The sequence below is a fragment of the Schistocerca serialis genome, chromosome 7 (genome assembly GCF_023864345.2).
Source record: "Schistocerca serialis cubense isolate TAMUIC-IGC-003099 chromosome 7, iqSchSeri2.2, whole genome shotgun sequence".
Lineage (NCBI taxonomy): Eukaryota > Metazoa > Arthropoda > Insecta > Orthoptera > Acrididae > Schistocerca > Schistocerca serialis.
This window is the reverse complement of record NC_064644.1, coordinates 190,831,285-190,846,100: the sequence shown is the minus strand read 5'-3', so window position 1 is coordinate 190,846,100 and position 14,816 is coordinate 190,831,285. Positions and strand designations below refer to the sequence as shown.

The 14,816-nt window shown below is 42.2% G+C and overlaps 1 protein-coding gene across 3 annotated transcripts in view; it reads right to left on the bottom strand.

Annotated features, from left to right (window-relative positions):
• Positions 1-1,630: 1,630 nt before the first annotated feature.
• The window catches only part of LOC126412441 (Hermansky-Pudlak syndrome 5 protein homolog), a 74,742-nt gene continuing 61,556 nt past the window's right edge, over positions 1,631-14,816 (bottom strand). For all 3 annotated transcript variants that reach the window (XM_050082040.1, XM_050082041.1, XM_050082042.1), the window contains one exon: positions 1,631-2,115. In XM_050082040.1, coding sequence (XP_049937997.1) covers positions 1,849-2,115 — 267 coding nt within the window. In that variant the 3' untranslated portion in view covers positions 1,631-1,848. The remainder of the gene's footprint in view (positions 2,116-14,816) is intronic.

The window sequence follows — 14,816 nt, the reverse complement described above, 5'->3', positions numbered from 1 at the left end:
ACAACGGCTGAGAAGTGCATCTTGGTGCTTTGCCACATTACACCTCTGGCCATGAGCTTTTATTATGCGCTGTATGAATCGAATCTGAATTTCACAATTGGCGGCCTCCCCTTGTAAGTCACTTTGTGACAAAATTATTGGACAAGAAAGTCAAATGTCTTGAAGTTTTTGTGATTCATCTTCATCCCAGAAAAACAATTACATTGTACCAAAGTATCTTAATTATTGTGTGAGTGAACTGAAACTTTTGGAAACAATGGAAGTAGCTTCCCCTACTACAAGACACTATTTTTGGAGTGTGATAAGAATATGGGACTGATTGACGAGACAAGCATTAGCAGGAGTTACAGTGGATAGTATGCAGATAATGGTTAAAGCTTGATGTAAAACTAAGCCTTTTAATGTTGTGCTGGTCAATTAAGATATGATACAAAATTGTGGGTCATTTCAGAAGAATAAGTATTCGAGGAAATGTCCTTTCCTAACAAGACTCATTAGAGTGTTAGTCATCGTAAGAAACATCTGTGCGTCATTCAACATAAAGAAACTGATAATGAAGCTTAGATTTTATAGGTGATGAGAGCTTCACAGTGACTTCAAAAGTAGCAATCGCTTGAATACCCATCTCCTGCTTACAGGGGTAAAATGTAAAAATATAAAAATTTATTTCAGTATAATTTTGTATAATGCCAACAACAATAATAATATGTACCTATAGGTCCTCTGGCAACATTAAAAGAAAAGTATCACAGACCTCCAGGTTTTGAAGGAGTATTGCAGAAGAGAATCAAGAGTGTTTTACATAAACATTTTACACTAGGCTGAGAAGTGTATGTTGAGACAAAGTGATATTATATTTTACTCTAATTACCACTTTGCCACACGAAGTTAAAATAGCGAAGAGAAATTGCTTACCAAGAAGTGTCTTTATTCCAGAATGAAATTTTCACTCTGAAACTTCCTGGGAGATTAAAACTGTGTTCCAGACTGAGACTCTAACTCAGGACTTTGCCTTTCACGGGCAAGTGCTCTAAAATGTTTTAATCAGCCAGGAAGTTTCATTTTAGTATCTTCATTGTTTCAAACATTGTTTTTCATTACAAAATAATCAAACACAATTTCTAACAAAAAATATAGGTTTACTTGATTATATTCTATTCTGCTGTATACAAGTAGCACATTTTTCCTCTGTTACACATGAGATCACTTTAAACATTATGCCAATAAAATTACAATTTTAATATCTAAGGAATCAGCTTATATTTAATTTAATGCATATAACGTGTCCTTCCAAATGACTTTTGTATTGATTAATTTTGTTCATTATATCCATGAAATTCAGTTTCAAACTTTAAAATTTCTCTCCTGAACAGTTTGATAATATGGAGAAACCACATTCTTTTCCTGTGCTCTTCATCTGGCATCATCAAAATAAAAATTTAAGTGCCTATTGTACTTGATATCTCTCACTAAATTGAAGGTTTTTAATCTGATTGCAACAGAACAATCCTGAGAGAAATAAACGGCCAAATGATAGTGTTAACCATGAAAGCATTGCTTCCTGACTGGCAGTTTTCCAGAATCAGTTACTTTTCTGACCATAAAAAAAAAAAAAAAACTAAATGTTTATGAGTTGACCATCATGGTGGTGACTGTTTAACAAGGGACAGACATTTGCTGCTATTGTGAAAAAATAATTTTCAGCTTATGTCAGTAAGGAATGCAAATATGAAGGTAACAAGTTGCACAGTAACTATAACACTGAAATTACTTGTGTTATTAATTTTAGTATGTATCAAAAAGAGAGCCTCGAAATACGACATTTTGTTCATTAGCAATCAACATAGATTAACAAAAAAGAGGGCAGGTAGCATACTTCTTCCGGAGGCAAACTGTATGGTACACATGTCCACATGGATATGCAGTAAGGCCCTGCCCTTCTCTCAGCAAAACTTGTGATCCTAAGGGCAAGCAGCATAGAGCACATGTATCATGAGAGAGGTCAAGTCGTGCTCCCCAGTGATGATTATTTGCTCTTTCTGTGATGTTGTTATATCCTGTCTGTTTCAAAACAAATCCATCTTCATGAAGAGCTTTGTTGATCCTGTCTGCTGCCTGCAGATACAAGAAAAAGAAATAATTTTCTCCTTAATGCCAAGTTAGGGTAACCTGACAGTTAACACTTTGAATTTTTAGCTTTTCTTTCAGAACAGATAATACAAAAACAACTTAAGAAAAACTCTTAGAAATAATAATTAAATTTCACACACATGGTGTATAATTTTACTCAAGCAGCTTGCTACATAACTTCTTCACAAGGCTGAAATCTTTAATGCTACACAAGCCTTATTAGTACTGTTCCATACCTTCATCATCATCCTGTAACATGTGCAATATTATACTGTGAACAGCATTTATTTTCCTGAAAGTTTGTCCATTATAAATTAAGTAATGAAACGAAGCACCTGCATTAAGCAGTTAGATTTGGGGAGAAGTGCAATAATGTGAATCTTAATACACTGAATGAACAAAAAGTGCAGCAAAAAAGGGTCATAACCTCTTTATCAAAAGATGTAGTGTGTTCAGAATCCATGTTGTATAGATGTTTCATATCTCCCTCCCCTTTTGCATGTGAATAACATATTTGATGCACAAGCAATGCACACAGATGGATGAAGTTTACAGAAGCTGAAACCAGCATTAAAAACCACAGGTGGTGACTAACTGTGGCTACTGACATGAATTGCAAAAGATTGGACAGGGTGACTAGTGCAGACATAATTGAGTTACCAATTTTGTGTAGAAGAAGAGTGTATCTATTCAAATGCTCAATTTACCTTATAGAGATGTCGAGCTGCAGAGAGGCACAACAAAATGACTGCTGTACATTTGAAATTTTGGCTAAAAGGCCTTGCAGTAGAAAACACACGCACATGCATATGCACACATTTATGCAAGCATAATTATACCCATGACCACTGTGTCTCAGGCCATTGAGGCCACACTGCAAGCAACTGCACCTGATGGGAAAAGCAATCCTTGGGTGGTGGGGGTAAGGAAGACGCTGGGGTGGGGGAGGGCAGGGTAGGGGTGGGGGAGGGTGTAGTGCTGCTTGTGGGAGCATGCAGCGGCGTGGTGGGGACAGTGTAGGGATCCTAGGAGCAGTCAGGTGGCTCGAAGGTGGGGTGGGGGGGGGGGGGGGCGGAGGGGGAGCAGAAAAGGAGAGAAATAGAGGAGGTGAGAAAGACTAGTGGATGTGTTGGTGGAACTTTGTAGTTCTGTAGTGGCAACATGTAGGAAAATATGTGGGTGAAGACAGGAGTATCGAAGGTTGAGGCCAAGGAGGGTTAAATTAACACTCCCGGCACGATATCCTACATTCCAATAACCCCACCACCTTCAACCTTCGCTAATCCCTGTCCTTCAATTGTCTATCCTCTTCCCTTCTCCCACTCCAGCACTACACAGCCTTTAGTTCCCGAGTGTGTCCACTACAACCCTACACTGTCCCTGCATGCTCCCACAAGCAACACTACACCCTCCCCAACCTCTACCCTTCTATCCTTCCCCCTCCTCACCCCAGCTTCTTCCTTATCCCCACCACCAAAGATCTTCTCCCATCAGAGGCAGTTCTTTGCAGTCCAGCCTTTGTGGCCTGAGAAAGTGGTTACGTGTATGTGAGTTGTGCTTGCGCTTTTGTGTGTGTGTGTGTGTGTGTGTGTGTGTGTGTGTGTGTGTGTGTGTGTGTGTCTCCTTTTCATAATGTTGTCATTCTGTTGTGCATTTTCCATTGTTTCAAATGTGTAATGTCAACTAAGTATGTCAGCTACTAGAAAGTTACTTTAAATTATACATTACTTTCAGAACAGATCTTATATTAAATAGTGGTTGTGTTTTCAAGCTTTGTGAAGAAGCAATTGTGAAATTGCTTCCCGACTGTCAGCATAGTTGGGTGTTATGGAACAGCTGAACTACCGTGGAAATAGCCACCATGGATAGCAGCCCATATGTTTCTAATGGATTGCAGTGGAAGTAAGTAATGACATGCAAACAATGAAATGTGATGTAATATTCTTATGTCACTGGTCCCTCTCAATTGCGCAGAAAATTCCACGGAACATAGAAGCAACACACTGGCACAATGAAGGAGGGGTGGGGAGATGTCATAAACGAAAATTGCCTCAAGGATTCAGGTTCTTTACAAATTATTTGAGTGGATCTTGCAAAATCCTCTAGCTCCACAATTTTGTTTACTTGTTGGTGAAATATGATTAATTCTGATTTGCTTAAAAGAATCATTGTTCCTGTCTGGCCGTAAAACTAAACTGCGATGTGCTATAAGAAAAATTTTGACAGTCAGTCATTTTCAATTCAGCATCTTTTAATGTTTTCATACCTTGCGTATGGTTATCTCATAAGCACATCAGAAAGTCAGTCCAATGCTAAAATTAATTATGACTGCTTACCATACATCAAGGAACTTCTCTATCTTTGTTTGCTGTCACCATTTGTGTGAAGCTGTAAAAAATTCAGGAATTTCATCTGACACGAAAATACAGAAATTAATATACGTATCTGCTACATGATGTACGTTACACCCAAAAGCGAATAAATTAGTTAGCATCACGAACATATAGATGAAAACAACGGCTACGTGAGGGTAGACAGATGTAATCTCCATTCCTGGTCTATCACGAGATATATAACTGTGGCACTCAAATGAAGTTCATGAAGACAGATTCTGTACAGGGTATAAGAAGTTATGTCCTACTGCTAGAGACTTAACCCACATTCTACTGCAATGGTGAGAATGATCAATTAGGAGTAGGGTAAATCAATCACCTTTGTAACATATTTTGCATATCTCCACTTGATGATGTCTTATGGAACAATTTTCTGGGGTAACACATCACTTAGACAAACACATTGACTGCAAGGCAACGAGAGGTAACCATAACATCGATGTTCACTCACAGTTATCTAGCAGGTAGCTCTTCAAGAAGCCTGGAATTTTAACTACACCTTTACAACACATATATTCGCTAATGAAATTCATCATAAACCATACATCACAATTTGAGAAGGCTATCAATGTCAGTACCTACGTCATCAGAAGAAAAAATGACCTTTGTTACCGACTACTAAAGCTGTCAATGGACCATAAACCACTTCAATATGCATCAATGAAAATCTTTGATTACCTCCCCAATAACATCAAAAGTCTGGTTGGTAGCAAAGAAAGTTTAAAATTTTAATTAAAATCATTTCTTCCGGATAATTTTTTCTATTCTACACAAACTTTTTATTCAAAAATTGATAGCTTATAAATAAATGAACTAGTTTGTAAGTGTAGTTGCATAATGAATAGGACTGAAAAATAATATGTTCATTAATGTTAAAGCTAATTATGTATACATATCCCATACAGTATTCTGATTCGTTCCACATCATTTTGTAAAAAACATTCAAATAATCTACGGAACATGTAGTTAAATAACTTTGATGCACTTAACCTTGTACTAAAACAATGTGAGTAGTGTGAATAATGTTTTATGACAACGCTAAACAATGTATGTAAGTACTGCAGCTCAACTGTTGTGGGTACACTCTTCACTGCAAAATTTCAACATAGCTCATGAGAAAATTTTGGGTACGTACTGGAAGATGAAATACTGCAACAGACGAGTTGCTGTGTTGCTTGATTGTTGAAGTCAGTTGAAGGGAATCCGAAATGAAAATAATCAATTCAGTCAAGCACTTGTGTAACACCAAACTTTGAAGAACTGAAAAACTGATATTTGGAGTTCATGCTTTTTAAAGATACTGGAAGATTTGTCAAAACTAGTTCAAAAGGACTGCAGACCGTCTCATTCAGAAAGTAATAAAATAAAGAACCCGGATGGTCTGTAAATTTTTTTTTTTAGCTAAAATACCTGTATCTGGTAGCCACTACTCCAGCAGATATTGTGGGAAAAGGTTTTTGTCACTCATATGAGCAGAGCAGTGTAGTACAAAGACTATTCTACAGAGTTTTGTGAAGACACTACGCCTGTCTCTTAAAGACTCTTCTGTAAAGAATTCCATGGGACGAAACACGACTATTGCATGACACATGGGCCAAAATGGCCCATAGGATTATAGGAAAAACCAAGTTTTATCTTATCCTGAAACAGCTGAGACCACAACCACTACACCATCCACTCAACTGAAACATATTCACACTGGTGCTCTGGGCTCTCATGACCTCCACTGTTGACCAAACAGCCCCTTTAACTTCCTGCATAGGCCACGAAGGCCAATGTGTCACACAAAGAGTTAAAAAATTTAAAATTGATGATAGGCTGCTTGTAACATGACTGGATTTGAAAATTAAACTGTCATCAGACTAAGACGTAGATACTGTAGTGTACCAACCATATATGGGCAGAATACTGTGAGCCTGAGTTGTGTATTGCAGCAGGCGAGTGCGGGATGTAATCACCACAAGATTTCAACAATCCGACGCAATGTTGTGAGGCAGGTCAGCTTACTGAAACAGCAGGTTCAGTGGTACTGCATGGCCTCATGCAGCAAGGGAGGTTATCACACTGGCACGGGCAGTGGTGCTTTGGGATACATGGTGGATAGTGGCACACATACACAACAGGCCGCCACTGCTGACTATAAATACTGGACATTTTGTAATGAAATTATTCTCAGTTTCTCAGCTTTACCAGGATGACATGGATGGGCCAAATGAGGTTGCCACATGGGCCTGACAGCAGAAGCAACCAGTGTGAGGTCATGGCAGGTCAGCAACTCTACGCCCTAAGTCCATCCTGGACTTAGAGCCACGGTGCAGCAGGCCATCCAAGACCTACTTTGATTTCTGCCTAGGGGACATCAGATTGCTCTCCACGCACATCAGCCATATACCGCCAGCATACGACGGATGCCTCATCTTGTTTGGCATCCCTCATTATGACCTAGCCAAGTCTTTGTCTGGAGCCATAGCAGATATGACAGCACTGAGTACACATGCCGCTGGTGCAGAATCCGCTCGGCTGACTTACATAACGAGATGCTTGTGCACTAGCTTCACACGGCATGTTAGCAGCCAGCCCAGCAGAACTCAGCAGCCAGGTGGCAACTCATCCAGTGTACTAAGCAGTGCAGATGCTTCAATAACGGACTTGCCACCTTTTCCGCTGTTTTTCTCTGTAGCCTCCTAGACTCAAACCTTGCCTGAGGGATGACAGTTATCACTGCAACAACCCATTTTTGGTTATAACTGTTTTTTTCAGCTCTGGTTTAACCCAAATGTGAAAACTGTTCAAAATAACCAGTTTATGAAATAACCAATTTTCAGTTTCTTATTGCTGTTATTTCCAGCAACAAATATAGACACTGAATAAATAAAGAGTGAACAACTTTAAGACTCCTTCAGACTTCTGTATTTCAAATTTATAAGTAGCCACAAAGAGTCAAAATATTAAATAAAATAAGCAAATAAAAGAAAACTTAGTCAATCCACCATTTGCTGCTCTTCTAAAAGAGTGGTAAGCAGTTGAACACTACAAAAAACACCAGTTTCTTTCTTCTGATTCATATTTTTGAATCTCTAATCAAAAACCATGTTGCAATCGAGTATCACATCATTATTTGGGCATTACGAATAGATGGTGGTAAAGGTGAAATCTGAGGTTGAAAAACTCCATTGTTCATGTTAAACTGTCCGTTTCTAAGGACTGCAAGGTGATAAAGCCACATCATGTGGACACAGGTAGCTGATCAGTTACTTTCTATTTTTATTGTAAGCTATGAATGAATTGTTAACTTTTAAGTTTTCTTTTTATATGATGTCACAATTTTGTTGTGCCTCCTTCCATTTGTAATGTTGTAAATCAAATGGAGCATTGCACTCCATTGCTACTGCACTTTGGGAAATATTTCGAGACTACGGATGGTGCCATTCTGTAATAGAACCGATGTCAGATGACAAAAGTGGGACACTACCATATATACCCAGTGGAGCAAGTCTAGCAAACTTCACATACACACATACCATCTAAAGATGGCTACATATGGAACTGTATGTTGACAAACACACATCGTCAAGTGTACCTGCACAAGCATGCAAAATTTCCTTGCCCTTCCACATGGACAAGCATGCTTTTACAAGTCACAGCTCGTTTTCCAGAAAATATTGAGCTCAGATGATAATCTGGCTTTGGCAGCCTATTACTTGTATTATGAAGAAAAAACAATCAGAAGAGGAAATGTGTTATGAGGAGTAAAAAGAGGGGAATGAAATGAAAATATTATTCTCATATTAACTATTTGTGGTAGACACCCTACAGAAACTGTGTTAGAGTATTGCTGTTTCCCTTCTCTATTTCTTCGTGTAACATTGTAATCTTTAACTTTCCTTTGTTCTACATTACAGTACAGCCTTTGTAGAGTGTAATTTAACACTACCAAATAAAAATGAAATCATATCACCAATGAATGCTTGCACAAGCCTCCCTATTCTTGGCATATACGCACAATCATGCATAATCAAAATCTGATCAAGCATCATGCTGCTTGTACAGTCCTGATGCTTTGGCAAATTTATCCTATGCACATTCGACCATGCTTCAGCAAGCACGCTTGTCCGTGCGTGCTTGTCAAGCATGCAGATGTAGCTGCATTAATAGACCAAGCCATGTGGTAACAATTACACTATTGTCTCAGCAATACTGTAGCAATTCTTCATATGCCATGTGTTGCTCAACTGGTGTCTGGACCACAGACTACGGTGTTAACACAGTGCAGTGAGTGATGTATCACTTTGTTATCTTTTGGAGGATGTAATAGACATTGAAGTGAAGTGTGACCGTGAACATAACTTGAAAATTACTTTGTCAAGGATGGAGGAGCCAACTGACTTATCTGAGTTTAGGAGTAATTGCAGAGAGTAGCATTTGGTGTCTGTAAGGTGTACACACTGTAACTTGCTTGGGAATACTGTGCCACACAAGGAGTCAGTGTCTCTAGCCTATTATATGTATTGTCAGTGTGGTCACACTGCAAGGCCAGAAGAGAGATTCTAGATGGCTCATGATAAACAAAAAAAACTAGTTTGTGATGAGTTTTTGGAGCTATGATTCCTTTTTACTTTATTGTGTGTAATGGAGACTAGTGTCGTGATGGCAGAGTCAGACACGCCAGGTTTAACGAGCTGCAAGCAGTATGGATATTGTTGGAATAGGTGGCACAGCTGACAGCTGACAAAATGCAATTGTATGGTAAAGTGACAGCTAGTGATAAACAGTTTGCATGGCTTCAGGTACCACGTCAAGAGGTGAAGCCAGCTGCCACAGGATTAATTGTTCCCTTGTTTTGGAAAATCATCTGAGTATGGGAGTCACTGACCGACACTCAATTGTTTTGGGCAGCAAAACTGTGACTAGTGGGAGATGTGAACACAATACATAAAGCACACACAGGCACTAAAGAATGCAGAAATTTTGAGCAGATGGAAAAGGGGTGTTTGCAAATATGCAAAAAGAGAATAGTGTGAGATATTTTCAGGAGCAGTTGAGCACTGCTGTGAAGAGGCATGGCATAACTGTGGAAGATATTGCAGACATGATAAGTAAAGTTAAAGAACAAAAATGTACAGAGAGACAGGTTGCTACTTACTGTAAAGAAGTGAGACATGCACCATTCACACACACCTCACACACAAACAACTACCAACTCCAGCATCTCCGACAACTATCATGTGGGATGCAAGCAGCAGTCTGGCGGGGTGGGGAAGGGGTAAGGATAGTAGTGTATGGGTGGGGACAGAGAGAGGAACACTGCTGGAGTGTGCAGGAACTAGACTGCCAACAGGTGCACCATCAGGTTGCAGGAGGTTGTGAGGCAGGGAGAAAAAAAAGAGGGGAAGAGGAGTGGGGAAAATCAGGTGAATGCATCAGCAGCGGGCTGCAAATTAACAGGGTGAGAGATGAGAATGGGGAGGAGATGATAGGACAGAGGGGGTGGAAACTGTTGGGTGGAGGGTGTGGGGACAGTGTGTTATCATAGGTTGATGCCGGGTTAATTAGGGAGCAGAGAATTTATTGTAAGGATAACTCCCATCTGCTCAGTTCAGAAAAGCTGGTGGTGGAGGGAAGGACCCAGATGGCTTGGGTAATGCAACAGCCATTGAAACCAAGTGTGTTATGTCCAGCAGCACATTGTGCCCCAGGTTGGTCTACTTTGCTCTTGGCCATAATTTGTGGTGGCTGTTCATCCTGGTGTACAGTTGATTGGTCATCATACCAATATAAAAAGCAATGTAATGATTGAAGCAAAACTGATAAGTGACATGGCTGCTTATAAACCCTGCCAGAGTGATCCCATCCCAGAAGTCCAACACACAATCCCTGCTTAAAGCCTTAGGCCCCTACCTGAACATAACCCCTGAATCCATTTCCCTCATCACCCCTATGACACCCTGCACACTCACCTTTTACATGCTCCCCAAAATTCGCAAACTCAACAATCCTGGACACCTCATTGTGGCTGATCATTGTGCCTCCACTGAAAGAATTTTGGCTCTCACGAACCAACACCTCCAACCAATTGCCTGCAGCCTAGCCTCCCATGTGAAAGACACCAACCACTTCCTTCACCGAATCACCGCCATCCCCCACCCGTTACCTCCTGGATCCCTGTTTTGTCATGTTGATGCCACATCCCTCTACACCAACATCCCTCACACAATGGCCTTACCACTACTGAACACTACCTTTTCCAACGTTCTTGAGACTCAAAACCAGCTACCTCATTCCTCACACACCTTACTAACTTTAACCTAACACACAACTACTACTTATTTGAAGGGAAGGTGTATAAACAAATCCACAGCACAGCCATGGGCACCTGCATGGCACCCTCCTCTGCTAACCTTTTTACGGTCCATCCAGAGGAGACCTTCCTAGCTTCCCAAAGCACCAAACCTCTTGTCTCGTTCAGGTTAATTAATGATATCCTATCTTCATTCCTCCACAGTGTCAAGACCTTCTCTCCCATCTGCTTTACCTGGTCCTCCTCAAACCAGCCTGCCATCTTCCTAGATGTTGACCTCCTCCTCTCTGATGGATCTATCCACACCATTGTCCACATTAAACCCACCAACCACCAATGGTACCTGCATTTTGACAGCTGTTGTCTCTTTCACACCAAAAAAAATCCCTCCCATACAGTCTGACCACCCAGAGACTGCAACCTGCAGTGAGATTAACTCCCTTCCTCAGGATGCTGACGGATTCACCAAGGCCTTTAAAGAAAGGCACTATCCCCCATATCTAATCTGCAAACAGATCTCTGGTGCAATTTCCCCTCACATCCCCAATTCTCCCATCACCCCTAAGTACCAGCCACAGAGGAATACCCCTTTTACCACCCAGTGCTACCCCGGACTGGAACACGTTTATCCTACCCATCCGGGCCCAGGCCATGTGTGAAAGCAGCCACTTCATTTACCATTCCTGCTGCAATCATTGCACAGCTTTTTATAGTGGTGTGACTATCAACCAGCTGTCCACCATGATGAATGGCCACCACCAAACAGTGGCCAAGAGCAAAGTAGACAACCCTGTGGCACAACATGCAGCTGAACATAACAAACTTGATTTCAATGGCAGCTTCACTATGTGAACCATCAGGATCCTTCCCTCCACCACCAGATTTTCTCAACTGTGCAGATGGGAGTTTTCCTTACAACACATTCTCTACTCATGCAATTATCCCGGCCTCAACCTACACCCTCCGCCCAACAGTTTCCCTGTCCTATCATCTCATCCCCATTCTTGTCTCCCACCTTCTCTGTTTGCTGCCCTCTTTAACACACTTACCTGTCTTTTCCCGCTCCTCTCCTTTTTTTCTCCTTTTCCCCCCACCTCCCTGCCCCACAACCTCCTCATGCTGCAACTGGTTGGCAGCCTAGTTCCTGAACACTCCATCAGGCAGTGGCCATCTCTCTCCCCACCCGTACACTACTATCCCTTCCTCTTCCCCACTCCCACCAGACTGCTGCTTGCATCCCACGTGACAGTTGCATTCTGGTCCAAGATGCTGGAGATGGTGGTAATCTCTGCCAGTCTGCAACTTGATATGTCTTTTTTGTGGTAAGTAGCTATCTGTCTTTTCCTACATTGTTGATATTCCTCTCTGGATTTCCATTGTTTGGAAGTTAATGAACACACATACGAGTTTGGGGCACAGCAAATGCAATTTCATTACAAGAAGCTGAGTAGAGGGTGCTCAATGCTTTTTGAGGAAGTTGCTGTCATACATATCAAGAGGGGTGCGTATAGGTGCAGCAAAGGACCTGTATTCTGCTATTAGGTTAGTGACGAAATGCGAAGAAACTGACATATCAACAGGGGTACGAGACAGACGTGGGGTATTTTCTGCGAACATGGAGTGTTACAGGTGTGGACAGCTGTGCTGCCAGCCAAAGAGAACCACAGAATGGAAGGTATCAGCAGTAGATTTTTGGTAATGGACATAGGGTGGACGAAGACGTGGAAAGAAGCCTTTAAATGCAAATGGGAACTCTTAAGTCCACCTACAAGCACTTCCGATAAAATTAGAATATACATGCAAAGTGTGGAGTGTGCAGTAGTGAGTGTTGTAAGAGGTAAGGAATATAAGTTTTTCGTTAAACATGAGGAGATTGTGCCAGTCACCAGTGATGACTTATTGGGTCAGAGGCAATGGAACCTGCCATGCTACAGGTTGAAGGAGTGGGTTGGTTGGTTGGTTTAAATGGGGGGGAGGGGAGGGGAGGGACCAAACTGTGAGGTTATTGGTCCCTTGTTCCCAGTAGAACAATTACCCAAGGGAAAGAAGAAAATAAAGAAGACATACGTCAGGAGGAAGGAAACCCCACAAGAACGACAGAAGGACAACAAACACTACAATGGACAAAACAGGATGGGAAAACCACAGACATGCAAGAAACAGGGAGAAGAGATTAAAAACAAGAAAGCAGATTACCGTGGCTTGCTGACCATGAGAGTAAAAAAGGAGAAACCAGCCACTCTGTGATACATTAAAACCTCCACCCTAAAAGCTCCAGGGTGGAGGACACAGAGAGACAAAGGACATGCGCTAAAACTCAGATCAAATGATAAAACCAACCCTCACGAATAAAACGTAAAACTAAAGCTGCTGTTGAGGCATTGTTGCCCAACACCAAAGGTAGGATACTGGGAAAGTTAAAAGTCCGCCGCATAGTGGCTAAAAGTGGGCAGTCCAGCAAGAGAAGGACGACTATCATTTGGGAGCCACAGCAACACTGAGGTGGGTCCTCATGACGGAGGAGGTAACCATGTGCGAGTCTCGTATGGCCAATGCAGAGTCAACAAAGAACTACTGATTCCCAGCAAGAAACCCGCAGGGAAGACTTCCACACATTCGCAGTCTCCTTAATGACACACCGTTTGTTGTGCATACTGTTATCCCACTCCATCTCCCAAAGCTGAAAAACCTTGCGTTGTTAAGACAGAATGCAGGTCAGTCTCAGAGATGCCCATCTCCAGGAGTGGTTTCCACATAGCCTGTTTGGCCAGCCTGTCAGTAAGTTCACTGCCTGGGATTCTGACGTGTCCTGGGGTCCACACAAACACCTCTGAATGACTGGATCATTCCAGGGCAGAGAGAGACTCCTGGATGTTCGCTACCAAATGACGGGGGAGAGGGTGGGGTGGGGGTAGCACTGGCCGATAGCTTGTAAGCTGCTCAGGGAGGCAGAACACAGAAGAAACGACTCGCCATAACAGGAACGGGTGTACTGAAGTGCACGAGATATGGCCAAAACCTCTGCAATGAATATACTGCAGCCAGCAGGCAAGGAATGCTGTTCAATATGGCCTGTGTGGACATGGGCGAAGCCAACATTAATGTCAGCCATTGGGCCATTGGTGTAAACAACTTCAGAGCCCTGGAACACGTCAAGAATCAAGAGAAAGCCGCACTGGCAGGGTTAACGGAGTCCTTAGGGCCATGCAAAAGGTCCAGATGAAGCTTCAGCAGAGGGGTGCACCATGGAAATGTACGTGAATGGACCCCAAGTAGAGTTGGTAAAGGGAAGGACTCTAGTTCGGAGAGAAGGGATTGCACGTGAACCGCAAGCTTGATCCCTCACCTGGGCCGCTTATGTGGGAGACGAACTGCCACGGCTGGGAAAAGGAGACAGTAATTCAGTTGCTCAGGAGAACTACGAATGTGTGCAACATAACTGGTGAGCAGTTGTGCACGTTGGATCCACAATGGCGGGACTCCAGCCTTTACCAAGACACTAGTCACCAGACTCGTTCTAAAAGCTCCCATCGCTAGGCGAATGCCACAGTGGTGCACTGGCTCGAGTAAAAGCAACGCTGAGGGTGCTGCCAAACCGTAAACCAGACTCCCATAGCCAAGGCGGGATTGAACAATGGCCCTGTAGAGTTGCAGCAGCATAGAGCTATCTGCACCCCAGCTGGTGTTGCTCAGGCTGCGGAGAACATTGAGGTGCTGCCAGCACTCCCGTTTAAACTGACGAATGTGAGGTAGCCAAGTCAATCGGGCATTGAAAATCAGTCCTAAGAATTGATATGTCTCCACTACAGTGAGTGGATCATCATTAAGATAAAGTTCAGGTTCCAGATGAACAGCACGATGCCGACAGAAGTGCATGACACATGACTTTGCGGCTGAAAACTGGAAGCCGTGGGCTAGAAAATGCAGAAATCATCCACATACAGAGACCAGAGGCCCTACAGCTGCTGTCTAGGCCATTAATGGCCACTAAAAAT